Here is a 15,994-nt window from a genome sequence, read left to right on the forward strand (position 1 = left end):
AAGAGAGACAGTGATTTTTAAGTGTGAGTGGGTTGAAGGTGAGCCTTACCTTGCTTAAGGGCAAGATGCATTAACTACACCTTCAGTAAGGTATAGTTATCTGGAGATTTCCTAATGTGGATGTGTTTCTGTCTGTGTGTCTTTCACACTGCTCCTCTCAGCTCCTTTGCTGAAATCAAAGTTTTTCACTCCTTTGATCCTTGTGATGTCTCCCTGCTTGGCACTGTGGTTGTCCTCATACCTCGGCAGCCTCTGGCTTTGCCTCCTACCTCCAGTTGCCATCCACACCGCTGGCATTACACCTGACCTGTGTGTTTCCTGGAATTTGTTAATGAGCTATGAACAGGCTCCCAGGAGACAGTTCCAGTCAGTTCTCAGGAGAAGGGGGGTTGGGAAGAGAAAGAGACAAAGCTTACTGGAGATACAGGGTATCTGTGGAAAACAAAATCTTTTGGTTTATGTATATGTGTAGTGTTAATGTATAGTGTTAAGTGTATCCTAAGCTGTAGCTCTTTCACTGCTGTTCCTTTCAACTTGGCATCAAACAGCCAACAAAATTAATTTTTTTTGATGTCTTTGTATGTTCTCAGTTTTTCCCTCCAAGGAATAATAGAGCCTGCAGAGATAAAATATTATTCTCTTTCTGGTTTAGTTCTGAAATTCCAGATGTGTTTGAGCAGCAGCAAGAAGCTTTGTTCTGCTTTAGCCCTGATGCAATAAGCGATGTGTACGTGTCTGAGGCCCCAGCTGTTTTGTTTGTACTGTGTAATGTGCTTGAAGATGGACTGTTCAGAGGGGTCAGCTACAATTTAAGCAGAAAATTGTACATGTGCATTGCCTGTATTGCTTTAATCCTCTGTGCACCTTTGTCACCTCCTGTAGCCTTCCATGTTATTGTCTTCGTGGCGTTTTCATCTAAGCAAAAATCTCACCTTGCTCCTTTGGGCCATGCTTGTGGCCTTATTGTATTAATTTTTTGACAGGATCATACAGACAAAATACCCTTCTCCAGTATTTAATTTAAGTCTCAGTTTATCCGAAATGTTACACAGATAATTTTGCCTCTTTACTAACTTGTGCTTTCATTTAGCCCTTCGTGCCTTTCTATATGCCCTAACACTTACTGCTGTAACTTATCCTCTTTTTACCTCTGAAAATAGGACAAGGATAAGTACCAGTTTGGTAAGACAAAAATATTTTTCCGGGCTGGTCAAGTAGCCTATCTGGAAAAAATAAGGGCAGATAAGTTGAGAGCTGCCTGTATCCGCATCCAAAAGACGATCCGGGGCTGGCTGATGAGGAAGAAGTACATGCGCATGAGGAAGGCTGCCATCACCATCCAGAGACACGTCCGAGGGTACCAGGCACGATGGTAAGCAGTGCTCATGAGAAACCCCACACCAGCCTCAGTTCACATCCATTTAAGTAGGGCATTTAAATTTGTTTTCTCCTTCCCTGTACTGTCTGAGAGGAAATGATTTTCCATGGAAATGAAGAAAATTGAATATAATGAGTGTGTCTGTCCTGCCTGATTTTGACCTTCCTGAGAGGAAAGTAGCACCCTGGCTGTATAATGCTTAGAGTAGTACATTATTATTGGGAGCAGAGAACAAGTACTAGGAGATATGTTGCAGGTGAGGTAAAGCAGGACTCTAGTCTGAGTCCTTAATGCCCAGTTTCCATGTGCCCTTCCAGCTCGGTCTGTCCTGCTGGAGAAGCCATTCCTCATCCAGGGTGCAGCTCTGAATGGAGATACATCAGTCAGTGATTTCTTTGGATTGACTTCTGAGGGATGGCCATGGATGGGCCAGAGAAAAGGGTGGAGTACAGGTGGTATTGTTCAAAGACAAGACAGTGATGAAGACTGTAAGAACTGACCTTTGGAAAGACACTTATGTCAAGATGCTTTGTAATTGTCTTACGCAGAGAGCCAAGAACAAGCAAACTTTTTCTACAGGTTGAGGTTAGGAGAGGAGATCTGGAAGATGACACAGTGGAAACAGCTTTAAAGGTGATGAGAAATTAAGCTGAGTTTATCTTGTCAGTTCTACAGTACAGTTCTCAGAGCAAGTGAAAATGTTTCCCAGTAAAGCCTTGCAAGGTTTCTGTTAATTTGTCACTCAGTTGTGTGCCACATGGCAGAATAGCAAGTAAATATTCTGTATCACTGGCAGTGTTAAGAAGAAACTGAAGATACAGGATGTAAAAAACCAATAGCATTCAAGCACTGGAACATAATTACAGGTATTATTTGTAATCTTTTCCTTGCTAAGCTATGCCAAGTTCCTGCGGAGAACACGAGCTGCCATCACTATCCAGAAGTTCCAGCGCATGTACGTGGTCCGCAAAAGATACCAGCGCATGCGAGCTACTACCATTGCTCTTCAGGCTCTGCTGAGAGGTTACATGGTCAGAAACAAGTACCAAATGGTAAGAAATTGTAAGCCCTTCTTCACCCTTCACTCTAGCTTTATTCCCTCATACCTTCAGGAGAAAGCTGCTCAGTGGTGTCCTGTTGGGAATCTGAAATGTTTGCGTGCACGCTGTTGTAATGCACAAACAAGATACCAGAGCAGGGATTGAGGGACAGCACCTGGAAATTAGAAGGATCTGATATTGCCATCAATTAGCCTGTCATCTTAGAGATATTTTTGTTGTCATCTACTATGGATGTACCTAGACTTTCCGTGCAGTCAGTGGAGAATCCAACAGGGATTTGCAGTATTTCACACTTTTTCATTTGTTGTATAGAATGTTGAGGCACTAAAAAGAAATACTGAAGATGGCCTTGCATTTATCTGCCTCCATGAGTCCAAATCATAATTGTTTACATCATTGTACCTGTGTGATGCTCTCCTGTTCCTCCCAATCCCTAACTGGTGATCTGAAAAGGCTGATGGAATATACTGAAGGAGACTAATTTTAGCAAAGAGATACCCACAAAAACAGGAGGTTGAAACTTATGCATGGGTGGGGCTTTTTTTGTTTCAATTTTTTAATGTATTGATGTTGGTTTTGTTTGGGGGGAAAATCAATATGACCACGTCCTAGTGATATTGATAATACTTTCCTGATTAAGCTTGATAAAAAATAATTCAATGGAGAAATTAGAATTTGGCCTTCAATGGTTACATGGCTGGAAACAGACTTATGATTCAAAATGCAAAATGCCAACATGTATGATGGCAGTTTTGTCTACATGAATTGTTTTAACTACACTCAAAAGTCAGTCTATGTTTCTCTGAAAAAGTAGCTGAAGGAATTCTGGTTTTTTTGATGAGCAGGTAGATACTGAAGGCACACAACCGAAAGCCAGCTGATGCTTATGTTCTATATCTTTCTCTTTTATATTTGACGTTTCTGTATCTTTTTCATTTGTATTAAAGTTGCTTACACAGTCACATGTGAGTGTGTCTAAATTACAGAATTCTAACATACACTAACCACAAAGTTGGAAAACAAGTAATCCTTGGTAAGAATTTCTTAGTAGTAGACCCCTATGTTTGACTTCTGTTCTTTTGTGTGGGTATCTACTTGCCTTTTTATTGAAATTCTTAGCATTTTCATTATTACAAACGATATTTAATGTTGTGAGATTATATAAGATGTGTTTTTAACAGTGGTCTGACTGATGTGACGAAGTGACACATGGGTCACAGCAATAGGTGACCTAAAAGCCGTGGTTAGGAAAATAGGAGATGTTTCTCTGTGCCTGGTTAGTCGTATGAGTAATACACACCCCATCTGTCTTGGAGCATGGAGTTTAATAAACCTGTTATATTTCCTCTTAATAGAGATGGCAGGTTTCTGGAGGAGTCCCCGTAAGGGGTGGTCAGACTTGCCTGTCAGGAGAGGATCCCCCTCGAGCGGTGAATTGTTCACCGCAGTAAAACATGACAGCCTGACAAGTGCCCCTGCGGTGTGCTGTGTTATGTGTGGTCCTCCTGAGGTGGAATTTTATTAAAGCTGAGGTGCAGGGATGGTCAGGGAGAGAAGCACAGGCTCTGTGTGCCGTGGGAAGGTAAACATGGTTGTCCTGAAGTTGGTGAGGATTGCAGTGAGTGAAACCGAAAGGTTGCCCTGTGACAGGACACCTGGGCTGAGCAGTGACTCTGCCAGTAATGTGTGGTACACGTGTTGTCCCTTAGGATTGTGAAAGGTGCCTGTTGTTGTTGTTAGAAGAGAGGGCATGTGTTGAGTCACGTGGCCAGTACAAGGAATTTAAGATGGTTGAATCATCTGTTTCACACGTCCTGGGGAGAGCTTCTTCCTGAGACACTGCGATGTGCTTCTCTGCTTGAGAAGGAGTTTAGTTCCTCCATAGCTTTTACATAAGCTTTCCTGGGAAATACCTGGTAAATTAAGTGACTTTTTTGATCCTCTCACCCTACATTGGAGTGGCTTGTTTCCTCACTGGATTATATGAGTGCAAGGATTCACTGGCAGATGAGGACCATCCTCACACAATGGAGGTATTTTACAGGACTTGTTGCTTTCAAACTTGAGGTGAAAATGTTGCTGAAAGACAGTTGTATTCAAGTGCTCAGGCACCTGCAGGGAACCTGAAGGAGTGTTCCAGAAAACATATAAGAAGGAGACAGGAGTGCCAGCTGCATGGCAAGCAGTCAGACAGACTTTGGCTTTTGACCTTGCTGTGCTTCTCAGAGAGCTGCTTCCTTACGTTGGTGTGCTGTTTATCTGGGTGCTGGTATTTCAAGTCTTGTTTTTAATTCAGAAAAAAATGCTAGGGGAGAAATTATGTATATCTTGTAACCTTGCCACCTTGCCAGTGAATTTTAAATTCATTGATCTGAAACTGTAATGCTTCTAACACATTTCAGTTCAAATGCTAAGAAGTATAAAAGAAAATAAAGTTGTTGTTACCTAACTAATTTGTCTTATCGGCTTCATGGTAAATTGGTGTAAGACTTTGAGCTTCGTATGATCTTTAAACTATCAAATCCAAGGATTAACATGAAATCTTAAATAGTTTTGTTCTTTAAAATAAACTGTTTAATTTGCAGAAGCTTTATTAAGTGAATTCTAAAGCTCTCAGAGTCCTGGAAGCCTTATGGGTATGGGCAGGCTCTCTGATCACAGCTGTGGTCTGCTAGAATTCAGATGCTCCAGACCTGAGGGATGTCTGATTGAATTAGTTGGTGAAGGATCCAAAACCAACTAGAAGACTCTTCCTAGTGAAAGTCTCTGGCTAACACACCGATAAAGGTTGCTGGCATTCTTGACTGTTTCATGTTAAAAATGATTTTAAAGAAATATTACCTTTTTTTTTTTTTTTTACACCTCAAAGCTATGGTTGAAATTTCTGCCGTCAAATAAGTAGGAATTATTAAAATATAAATTTCTTATTAAAATAAACAAAAATTTTTCCATGCTGGCAAGTCTAAGATATGACAAAAAAGACAACAAAAAACTCAAAACAAAATAAACACAAACAAACAAAACAAAAGCCCCGAGCTTTCCAACAGCTGCTACAATTTCTTCTGGGTTCTGGTGTGTACTGGCTGCATTGAATATCGAGTGTGGTAATTTTAAACTTTGCATTGATGAACCCTATGCAGCATATATCAATGATTCAAAAATGTTTAAGATGAAGATTCAGTAAAAAAAAAAAAAAAAAAGGATTATATTTGTAATCCTGCCAACAGGTACCATGTATTTTTGTAATTAGCTGGCATCTGACATCAACACAAAGGAATGCCTGGTGCTTCAGTGTGCCTCCAGTTCTTTCTTACCATGTTTTTCCTTCTGGTTCCCTTTCATTTTTCTCCTTGTCGGCTTCCATACTATAGTCTTCTTTTCCTCTCCTTTGTTTCTTTAAATTAATTCCATTTCATGTTACTCTTCATCAGAATTTTCTCTTTGCAGGGCTGAGGTGTCTCTACGTACATCAACTTTACACCCTTCATCATGGTGTCTGTTTGACTGCACAGGTGTGGTTTGGAGCTCTAACACCCCTTGTCGTGTTTTTTTCTTGGCTGTAGATGCTTCGGGAGCACAAGACTGTTATTATTCAGAAGCATGTGAGGGGCTGGCTGGCTCGACTGCACTACCGTCGGGTCTTGAAGGCCATTGTTTACTTGCAATGCTGTTACCGGCGCATGATGGCCAAGAGGGAGCTCAAGAAACTGAAGATAGAGGCCCGCTCTGTGGAACGCTACAAGAAGCTTCACATTGGCTTGGAGAACAAGATCATGCAGCTGCAGCGAAAAATTGATGAGCAGGTAAAAGCTCCCTGGCCTCGGGGAAGACGTGTCAAAATCTTGATTACGTTTCTCAGCAGCGCTGTTGGGAATTCACAGAATGCACTGAATTTTCATTGTAAGGGCTCAGTTCTCTCTTCTGGTAAAGAACAGTGATAGAAGAGAAGGAGAGGCCGCAGCAGAGCTTTAACAGTCAAGCATCCATTTCTGTCTCTCAGCAGCACTGAGAGACAACATCTGCTCCTTTAACGCCAGTATTTCACTTGAAGTACGTCAGTTGCTCTGTTTAAGGGAAGGCGAGGTGATCGTGTTTGACGTGTGTGGGCTCTCCATCCGATTTTATTTTGGGATGTGCAGGCTTAGAGGCTGGACTATTCTGTCACCTCAGCAAGCAATTCTGCAAAAGCAGACCAAAACCTTTTTGAAATGGGGAAGCTGCTCTTTTGCTCCCGTATCTGGGTGTATTCTGTAGGGAACAAAAAGGCTCACTTAAACCAGAACTTCTCCAACAGTTGCTCTGTCTGTGTTGTGTTTTTGCAAAGAACAAAGAGTACAAATCTCTGCTGGAGAAGATGAGCAACCTGGAGATCACGTACAGTACGGAGACGGAGAAGCTGCGGAATGACGTGGAAAGGCTTCGGATGAGCGAGGAGGAGGCCAAGAACGCCACCAACCGTGTCATCAGCCTGCAGGAGGAGATCGCCAAGCTCCGCAAGGAGCTGCACCAGACTCAGTCGGAGAAGAAGACCATCGAGGAATGGGCAGACAAATACAAACACGACACCGAGCAGGCACGTGTACGGGGTCTCAGGTGCATGGGGAGATTTAGAGGGGCCTGGTGTCCGCTCAGGTGTTGCCCAGGCTTAATTGCTTCAGTTGTGTGGCTGGTATTTTTACTGTGTTTACTGTACAATCCTAAATAGGCTTGATACCTAAATGACTACAACTATGGTAGAAGAATATGGTCAATCCGTATACTGCATGTCATATATGTATCCAATCTATTCAGATTTTGATATTGAAAGTATTTGAAAATCCAAATGCTTAAGCACTTTGAATTAGAGGTAGTGCATTCATAAAAAGAAATCATTTTACCTACCTAGAGAGAGTAATCACATAGGTATCAGAAATCCCATACTCAGTATTCAAAGGTACTACCATATCCTACCTAATTTAAACAGCCAGCTTATTCAACACATGTATGTGTGCACAGTCTAGTTCAACAGGTTTCAGCTAACCCCTTATCTTTGCTTTAACCACAAACATATCAAACAGGTTGTTTCCTGGCAAGAGTACTTGCTGATAATGGTGCAAGGTTTGAATATTGGAAGAACCAATCCATCATTATGTGATGCCGCAGTGATATATTTCAAGATCAGATAAACATAAGGAAAAATATTAATTGATTAAGCAAAGGGAATGCATAGTAACCAAAATCAGAGGCAAATTAGTAATTGGCAAACCTGGGTACTGGTAAAGTGGCACAGCTTTAGGGCAGAGGCAAGATGGTAGACTGTGATGTTAGCCAATGCTATAGAATATACAGAACTACCAAATGTGTAACTATTTCGTGAGTATTTCTGTTTTAATGAACCAGTTACATGCTTGGGACTTTACTGAAAAATATATGGCACTGTGGCATATTCAAGGCAATTTTGGCATCTGATCAGAAATGGAGTGCAGAACATACAGGGGAATCTGCAGTGCGACATATTTAAGAAATGTAATTTGGGCCATGAAGATATAGCTTAGTTCACCAGTTTCATTCTCTGAAGAACAGTTTTAAGTATTTGAATTGTTAAAGATGTCATTGCTATTAGAGCTATTGCTGAAAGGTGAACTGCATTCTGAGTCAAATATTTTACTATCTCTCTCTAGCTGGTATCAGAGCTGAAAGAGCAGAACACATTACTGAAAACAGAAAAGGAGGACCTGAACCGCCGCATCCATGACCAGGCGAGGGAGATAACAGGTTGGCTCTGTTCTCTTCATTCAGACTTTCTGCTTTGGGTTACCGTGTTAAGCAACACTGTACTGCAGAGATTGGGCTAATTTAACTTAGTTTGCTTCCCTTTTTCGTCTAGTGGTTTCATTTTTGTGTTTTAAGAACTCGCATCAGAATTATTTACCATTTGAATTTCCATGAAATCCTAGGAGTTTGGGGTCTTTTTTCGAGGGGTGGTTGTTCCAAAGCAATTCAGTTTAAAAAAAGGAGGCTCTGATATTTAATACAGTTAATCTACTACAACTTTTCTGGATGCTGTGCCTGTAGAAGCATTCAGGAAAGCATAAACTCTAAGATGTGAAGGCTGTGGTGGAGGGGACCTGTGATGAGAGGGGTCAGTGCGCGTGAGGCGTAAAGCACCTCACATTTTGCTTTTACACAGCACAGCAGTGCAGAATTACTAGAAGGTATCATCAGAATCACTAACTTGACTGAGTGAGCCCTTCTGTGGTAACCACAATAATGCCTTGGCCCTTCGTATTTTTGGCTAAATGTTTGCCCGCAGAAGCACAAACACCATCTTCAAACATCAGGCTGCTCCGCCGGTGCAGACGTGCCTGTACCTCCAGGATGGATGCACTGCATGGTGGGTAGAGCTGGAATTCTCACTTTGGATTCCTGTTCTCTGTGACAGAGTCGATGGAGAGGAAGCTTGTGGAGGAGACAAAACAGCTGGAGCTGGATCTGAATGACGAGCGGTTACGGTACCAGAACCTGCTGAATGAGTTCAGCCGTTTGGAGGAGCGGTACGATGATCTCAAGGATGAAATGAACTTGATGGTGGTAAGTGGCTCAACATCTGAGAAACCAAAAACTGTTCACAACCGTGTTTAGGCAGAATCTAGTGGATAGGTTAGTAACTGAGTCTGCTGGCAGCTGTGTGGTGGTTACCTGTACCTGAAAAGAGAATTTGTCCTTTTAAATGCTGGTTACTTGGATTAGTTCAGCCAAAACAAATACATTTAAAATTTGTTGTTGACTTTAAAAAAAAAATATTTTTAATTGTCACATCTGTGACAACACTAAATTTCTGCTGTGACTTTGCTGGTGGTATTGCTCGTGCTGCTGCCCTTATTTTGATTTGAAGTTTGTCCTGGGGTTGTTTGTACCACCTTCATCCAGTGTTAAATTTTAAGTAGTTCTAGGAATTTATGTGTCAGGAAGAAAAAAATATTCCTCAATAGAATGTCTAGGAAGTTAGAGAATTGCTGCCTGTGCTTCCTGTAGATGGAGCTTTTCTTTCCCAGGAAGTGTTGCATTGTTGCTTGATTCTGCTTTCTGCAGCAGTCCTTGATGGTGTAGTATCTGGCCTGTCTCCATAGATCTGATTGTGAACTGCATCTCAAAGGTTTTAGGTAGCATGAGAGACCAGAATCAAAAATCTTTTCTTATAAATTTTAATATCTCTGAAATAACACCAAACATTACAAGCTAAATTAGAGGTTGCAAAGAGACAGTCACAGGGAAAACCATACAGTGGTATTGATTTGTTTCATTTGCACTTCAGAGCATCCCCAAGCCTGGACACAAAAGAACGGATTCAACTCACAGTAGCAATGAATCTGAATATACTTTTAGCTCTGAGATTACAGAAGCAGAAGACTTACCAGTGAGGATGGAGGTAATGTTAAAAATCCCCACAACTTCTTATTGTTCCATGGTTGAACTCACTCCTATCTCTTTTTTTTCATAAGTGTTTCTGAAAACCATATCCTTATATTGAGATATCTAATGCTTTAATCCAACTTTTTCCATTTCCTTTTAAAAAACACTCATTCCCCAGTTAGTTGTGATCCTGGGTAAAAAGGCTTTGTCAAAGTATGCTTTGAATTCTTCTTTGCATTACAGTAAACATAGATTAGATACTTGGCCATCCAGTTGATTTGCATGTGAAACATTTGCTTGTCAGTGTTGGTAAGCACAATCACTTCTTCAACACCAAGTGGGAATTTAGAAAACCAGTGAGACTTTCCTGAGGAGTCTGCATACTGTATATTCAAGGATTAAAACTGGCAAGCCATATTTCTATTAGCTACATGGAATGAATTTCCTGTTGGGGATGAGAAACTCACGTTGAATCAGTTTTCCTCTAGTTCATAGAGATTAATAAAACTCCCAGAATGTACTATTCCTTTGCATATGCAGTGATACAAATCCCAGGACACTGAAAAATGTGCAGAAAGATTACTCTCTTGATTCAGCTAATGAATAACATTCATGAATAATTTGTGATGCAACCCCAAGCCATTGCTTAGTATTTCCGAGATAACTCCCCCTTTTGGCCCTTCCCAGAGCAGTGGGACTGCTAACACAGAGCCCTCAGCTTGGTGGTCTGGCTGTCCTCTGGGCTTTGCAGATTCAGAGCTTTTTCTGTGCATTCTGGAGATCTTAAGTGTGAGCAAGAGCACAGCACACTCTGTTTGCCCTCTGCCTGGGATAGCGATCTCCAGAGCTGCTTTTGACAGCCTCTGTCATTGCTGCTTTCGAAAGCCTCCACAGAAAATTATTTTCTGCTCTGGATGCAAATCCCTGACGCACTGATGTTGGCACGGATCCTGTGCGGAGTCTTTCATAATGTGCCTTCCCACTTACATTTTTCACTTTGTGTAATTGTTCCAGAATGATGCTCCCTGCCTTCATGGATAACCAGGAAAATGTGGTTGCATTTCGCATATGAGCCAAACGTCATCTTTGCCTTTGGCTGATGGACTTACAGAATTGCTGTTCTAGAGCCAGTTTTGGGGTTTAGAATATGAATGAAAAGAATGAACTCGAGAGTGTGAATGAATGCAGCACTGTATTTGTTTAACCCCTTAACATTTCAAACTCCAGTTTGACTCTAGACCAACAATACAGATTAATTATACAGAACCACATTAAAAAATAGGGTCCACCTCAATGCAAACCGGTAAAGCCAGAAAACTCCAAGTGCATTTTCTTTTTCCTGAGCTGTTGGTGTGGTTTATGACTCTTCCCCTCAACAGTAAAAGGAGATGAAGTGGAAATGGCTGTGCTTGCTTGTCTGCTACAGTCATTAATATTAATTTCCGAGTTCTTTTTTTAGGCTTTAAAATTTTATGGTACAGTTCATAGTAAATACTTTGATCTTCTCAGTACATAAAGTACAAAAATGCTGATGGACAGTTACTAATGTGCCTTCAGAGTGCAAATGCTGGTCCTTGCCCAGAAAAAAGTGAAGAAGCTAGTGGATTAGGCTCAGAACAGGCTGTATAATTAACATAACAAAAGGAAAAGGGCATAAAGTATATTTTCTGGTACCTATTTTTGTGTCACATCCCACTAAATTAACCTGTAAATCACCAGAGAGATTTCTCTGTAGCTGAAGAAGTTACTACAGAAATAATTTGAAACTAAAAAAGAAAAAAAAAGAAGCCTTTATTTACAGTTGTTTCCAGGTGAGTCTAACCACAGACTTTCTTTTTCTCCTTTCCCCCCTTCAAACAAGTAAGACTATAAGGTATGCTTAGTTATAGACCTCCTGTCTGCTAGGTAGTCTCTAGTGCTTTCTTTTGCTAGGCTTTAGGCTTAGAAACATTTTATACTACTAGAACCTTTTTTTAAAATAGCGTTTGATAGCTGATAAAATATTTTAGATAGTCAAGTCTCAGAATAAAGCAATATTTCTGTGTTCCTCTCTTTCCCCAGTCTGTTTCCCACCTTTACTCACTGTTGTGCTTCCTTGTCATGTGGAGGGGGAAAACTTCTTGACTTCCTTCTGTTCTTTCTAAAGCAGGAACCAAGTGAGAAAAAGGCCCCGCTGGATATGTCTCTGTTCCTCAAACTGCAGAAACGGGTTACAGAACTGGAGCAAGAGAAGCAATCCCTGCAGGATGAACTGGACAGAAAGGAAGAACAGGCTCTTCGTGCTAAAGCTAAGGTGGACTCCTTCTGGCTGATCAAGTGCTGACACCAGTGTCCCTTCATGTGAAACAGCAGCTGTGTGAATGCTGGCTGGCTTTTACTAAATCTTCATCGTCTGCCAGTGCTTACTTTATTTAATGACAAGTTTTATACTGGTGCTTAGTTCTAGGGACTGGTTATTTAGTTTTCCAAGGTCCTTGAGAATCTCTGATTGAAGTCAACAGCAATAAAAAGTGCTTGGGACTTCACTTAACAAAAACAGCCTTTTTTTTTTTTTTTAAGGAATAGCAATATGGAAATCTACTTAAATGTTGGGGAGAATGAGTAATTGTGCATTTTAGGCAGAATAAGAAGTGTTTCAACCAGGATGCAGAGCCAAAGCAGTGGTCTTAGACATGTTTAGCAGATTATAATTTAAATTCTCCTCTGATTTAGTCTCCTTGAGTTCTTATAAAATTATGAAACCAGTTTTGCCAATTGGTTCTCACTACTTTTGTACCAGTGAATTTCTTTAGCATGCTGGGATTCATCCTGCTCTCTTTCATTACCAGTGACAGCAGTGTGATTTGTATGTGATTTTATTTATATTAACCAATTATGTGTCATAAACTCATAATTAAATGAAAAGAGACAAAGGCAATATTCAAACTGAAGCACTTAGCAGTACCAGAATGAGTGTTTTCTAGTTTTATGGGAAAATAATTTCAGCTCCCTTTCCTTTTCCCGCCTCCACTAAATCAAAGAATAGAAAGGATTGAATTTTTAGTTTTCACACTTGTTTTCTTTCATAGGAAGAAGAAAGGCCTCCGATGAGAGGTGCTGAGCTGGAGTATGAGTCGCTCAAGGTAACTCTAAAACAGAGTTTTCTATTATTTTCTAGTGAAACTCTTGCCACCAATTGTATGTGCTGGCATAGGTAATTACTTCAGCCCTTCTGTTTCTGAGTATTAGCTGGAGAAACTAGAACAAATATTCCCCAGCAGTCATTTCATTGTAGGACTGCTCTTTTTGAGGTGTAGGATGTGTAGCTAGGGCTACAAAACAAAAAGATCCCCTAAAGTAGGGGGAGTTCTCTGTTGAAACACTTAGTACAGATTGTAAGTTAATTTGAACAAAAATATAGCAATAAATGTAGCTCTCTTTTTCAAAAATATTATTTAAATTAATGCATATCTTAGACCACTAAAACTGCAAATATTTTCTAATATCCCTGAGTGATCCAGAATCTTCTTAGCTTGATGACTACCATTTGTTGTGAACTTTATTTCTTTTTCTTAAGGGGAGAGTAAGAGGGAAAAGGGATTGGTAATTTTTTTTCCCATCAAATCTGTCTGATTCATGTGTATGTGTTCTGGTTTTGCACTTCAGACAGGAGGTTAGCCCAGTTAGTGAAATCCTCCCAGGCACTATTGACCGTAGTCAAGAGGCAGGGATACAGGAGAGATTGATTGATTTGTTGCAGTTAGTCATCATTTTTTACCATTTTTATCCATAGTTTTGTACCTGTGAATTATAGTTCTGTTGCAGTGCTGCTGGGTGACAGAGTTGTCCCTATTTCTTGCAGCGTCAAGAACTCGAATCTGAGAATAAAAAGCTGAAGAATGAGTTGAATGAGCTGCAGAAGGCCCTCACAGAGACACGAGCTCCAGAGGTAACTGCCCCTGGTGCCCCTGCATACAGAGTCCTCCTGGACCAGCTGACCTCAGTCAGTGAAGAGCTTGAAGTACGCAAGGAGGAGGTTCTCATCCTGAGGTCTCAGCTTGTTAGCCAGAAAGAGGCCATTCAACCCAAGGTAAATCACAGTCACAGTCAGCGTTGCTGTGTGGTGAAGTTACATTGCATCACTGTGTTACTTAATTTAATAGTGTGCCTGAAAGGGCAGAAGAAAATGGTGTAGGTTTGAAAGCCCTTTCTAAGTTAATCTGTTGATCCACTATTAGTGCTCAAATTGTGACAGTCTGAATTGGAAGATGGGATTAGTAAAGCAATTTTGGGTTTCTCTACCAGCATTCATGTAAAGGTGTACAAGCTGTCAGGTACCAAAGTCTGGCCAGGATCCCCCAAGACTCCTTTAGCAATGCAGACATAATTCTCATTTGGAGCAGCATCATTTCTCTGCTATGTGTGTGGTTTGACTGGGAAATTTAAAGGAGTTCTTAGGAGCAATTTCTTCTAAATCTGTATGGGGTCAGAGATGCATGCAAATCAATAACGTTTCATAAAGATGACCTATGAAGATATGTAAATTCTGTATTATTGCTTGATAGGTGCTCTGTGCTTTTATTGAGAAGAGTAGGTTATGCCCAGTGAAATGCTATCTTCTAAAAAGCTCCAATTCTGATGAGATAGTTAGGGAAGTAATAGCTTTGAAAATAAGAATCGTTCAACCTGAAAATGTATCACGTAACTCAAAGAACTCATAATTTCCATTGAACTGAGCTATCTAGTGTTTCATAACCACTGCAAGGAATGAACAGATATGTCATCTTTCCTTTGCTACTGCAAAGTTATGTCTATATTTGTCCTAAATAAATTGGAAGTCTGTGATGCGTGAAGGTGCATATATCTTGTTTTGAATGGTTAATTATAAAGAAAAAACTAATTTTTCTGCAATATTTAGAACATTGTAAAGAAATACTTAAAATATGTTATTCAAGGATTTACTATTTTTCTCAGCAATGATGGGATACAAGTGTTGATTTTACAGCAGTTATGAGGATGAGGGAAACATGAAGGTGACCTGTGGGATGGCTTACAGCCAGTTTGCAGATAGCTTCTGCTTGTTAGGTTGAACAGCTGCAGAACAGACAGATTTTATTTTTAATGATTTGTTTCTCTTCTTTCTTGCCTACCAATTTGATTGCCAGGAGGATAAGGTACACATTTTCTTTTACAGTTATAAACCAGAACTCTTAAATGCTAAAAAATCCCTCAACGATACTTGAGCTGTGATTTCCCTGCCTCTTAAGTAACCTACATGTATTTCAAGTTCTTGCACTTTACTTTGCTGTTACTGAAAAACTTTTCTCATAATTCTGTGTCCCCCACATCCCCATCTTCAGGGTCCATGCAAGAAAACGAGTTACTTCAAAACAAGCAGGTTTAATCATTTTGAACTGTTGTTTTATGGGAACCTGAACATGAAAGGATTGATTTAGGAATTGGTCTAGTCAGCTCCATCAGTGCTTCTTGCTGAATGTGTCTGGGGAGTAAGGACAGCACTGTGATCCAGGAATCAGACCTCTGTTAACTTGCAAAATCCGTACATTTCACAACAAGAAAAAAGTCTGTGGTACAAAGAAGTACCTTTCTTTGGAGTGTTTGTTATCCTTGACATGCAACAAACATTATGGACTCACATTGTGATGTGCAGATGTTGGAGAGGAATTGCTGCATGTTTGATTAGAAAATGTAGTTGAATACATAGTATTTAGGAGCATGACAAACTGAACTGCTCTAAATGAAAGATGTTCAGACTGCTAAAGCTTGATAGATTGGCAGATGAGATATAGCAGTTTTACTGTGTGGTAAATGAATAGTAGAAGAACCCCAAAGATCTTGTAAGGATGTTGGGAATAATTGTTTGAGGAGCTTACATATTTTATTAGTTTTGATATTAGACAGCAGAAATCATACTGGAAATGGAGATCTTGGCTCCGAAATTCATGTCCCCAAAGTTGTTATTTTAAATACTTCACAAAATTGTGCTCAGGAAAATAACATCTGCTTGTTCTGAAAGTCAAAAAGAAAAGGCAGAATTCCATCTCTTATGTTCAGTAGAGTCCTGTAGTTCCACTTTAAGTATTCCACAGCGATGAGACAGATCAGAATGGCCGAGGTGACTGTAAACACCTATTAAGTATTTCAGGTTTTACTGAAGAAAAGC

At 40.2% G+C, this 15,994-nt stretch overlaps 1 protein-coding gene across 17 annotated transcripts in view; it reads left to right on the top strand.

Moving 5' to 3' along the window:
• MYO5A (myosin VA) overlaps positions 1–15,994 on the top strand; it is a 97,911-nt gene that overhangs the window by 63,152 nt on the left and 18,765 nt on the right. For 6 of the 17 annotated variants that reach the window (XM_027688636.1, XM_027688643.1, XM_027688642.1 and 3 more), the window contains 11 exons: positions 1,161–1,372; positions 2,274–2,430; positions 6,003–6,242; positions 6,764–7,012; positions 8,100–8,193; positions 8,861–9,009; positions 9,734–9,847; positions 11,981–12,124; positions 12,900–12,953; positions 13,673–13,900; positions 14,976–14,984. In XM_027688636.1, the coding sequence (XP_027544437.1) occupies positions 1,161–1,372; positions 2,274–2,430; positions 6,003–6,242; positions 6,764–7,012; positions 8,100–8,193; positions 8,861–9,009; positions 9,734–9,847; positions 11,981–12,124; positions 12,900–12,953; positions 13,673–13,900; positions 14,976–14,984 (1,650 nt within the window). Of the gene's footprint in view, positions 1–1,160; positions 1,373–2,273; positions 2,431–6,002; positions 6,243–6,763; positions 7,013–8,099; positions 8,194–8,860; positions 9,010–9,733; positions 9,848–11,977; positions 12,125–12,899; positions 12,954–13,672; positions 13,901–14,975; positions 14,985–15,994 lie in introns of all 17 variants that reach the window. The other 11 variants (XM_027688635.1, XM_027688637.1, XM_027688640.1 and 8 more) reach the window with 3 other exon arrangements.

The sequence above is a fragment of the Neopelma chrysocephalum genome, unplaced genomic scaffold (assembly GCF_003984885.1).
Source record: "Neopelma chrysocephalum unplaced genomic scaffold, ASM398488v2 Primary Assembly neopelma1_75, whole genome shotgun sequence".
Taxonomy (NCBI): domain Eukaryota; kingdom Metazoa; phylum Chordata; class Aves; order Passeriformes; family Pipridae; genus Neopelma; species Neopelma chrysocephalum.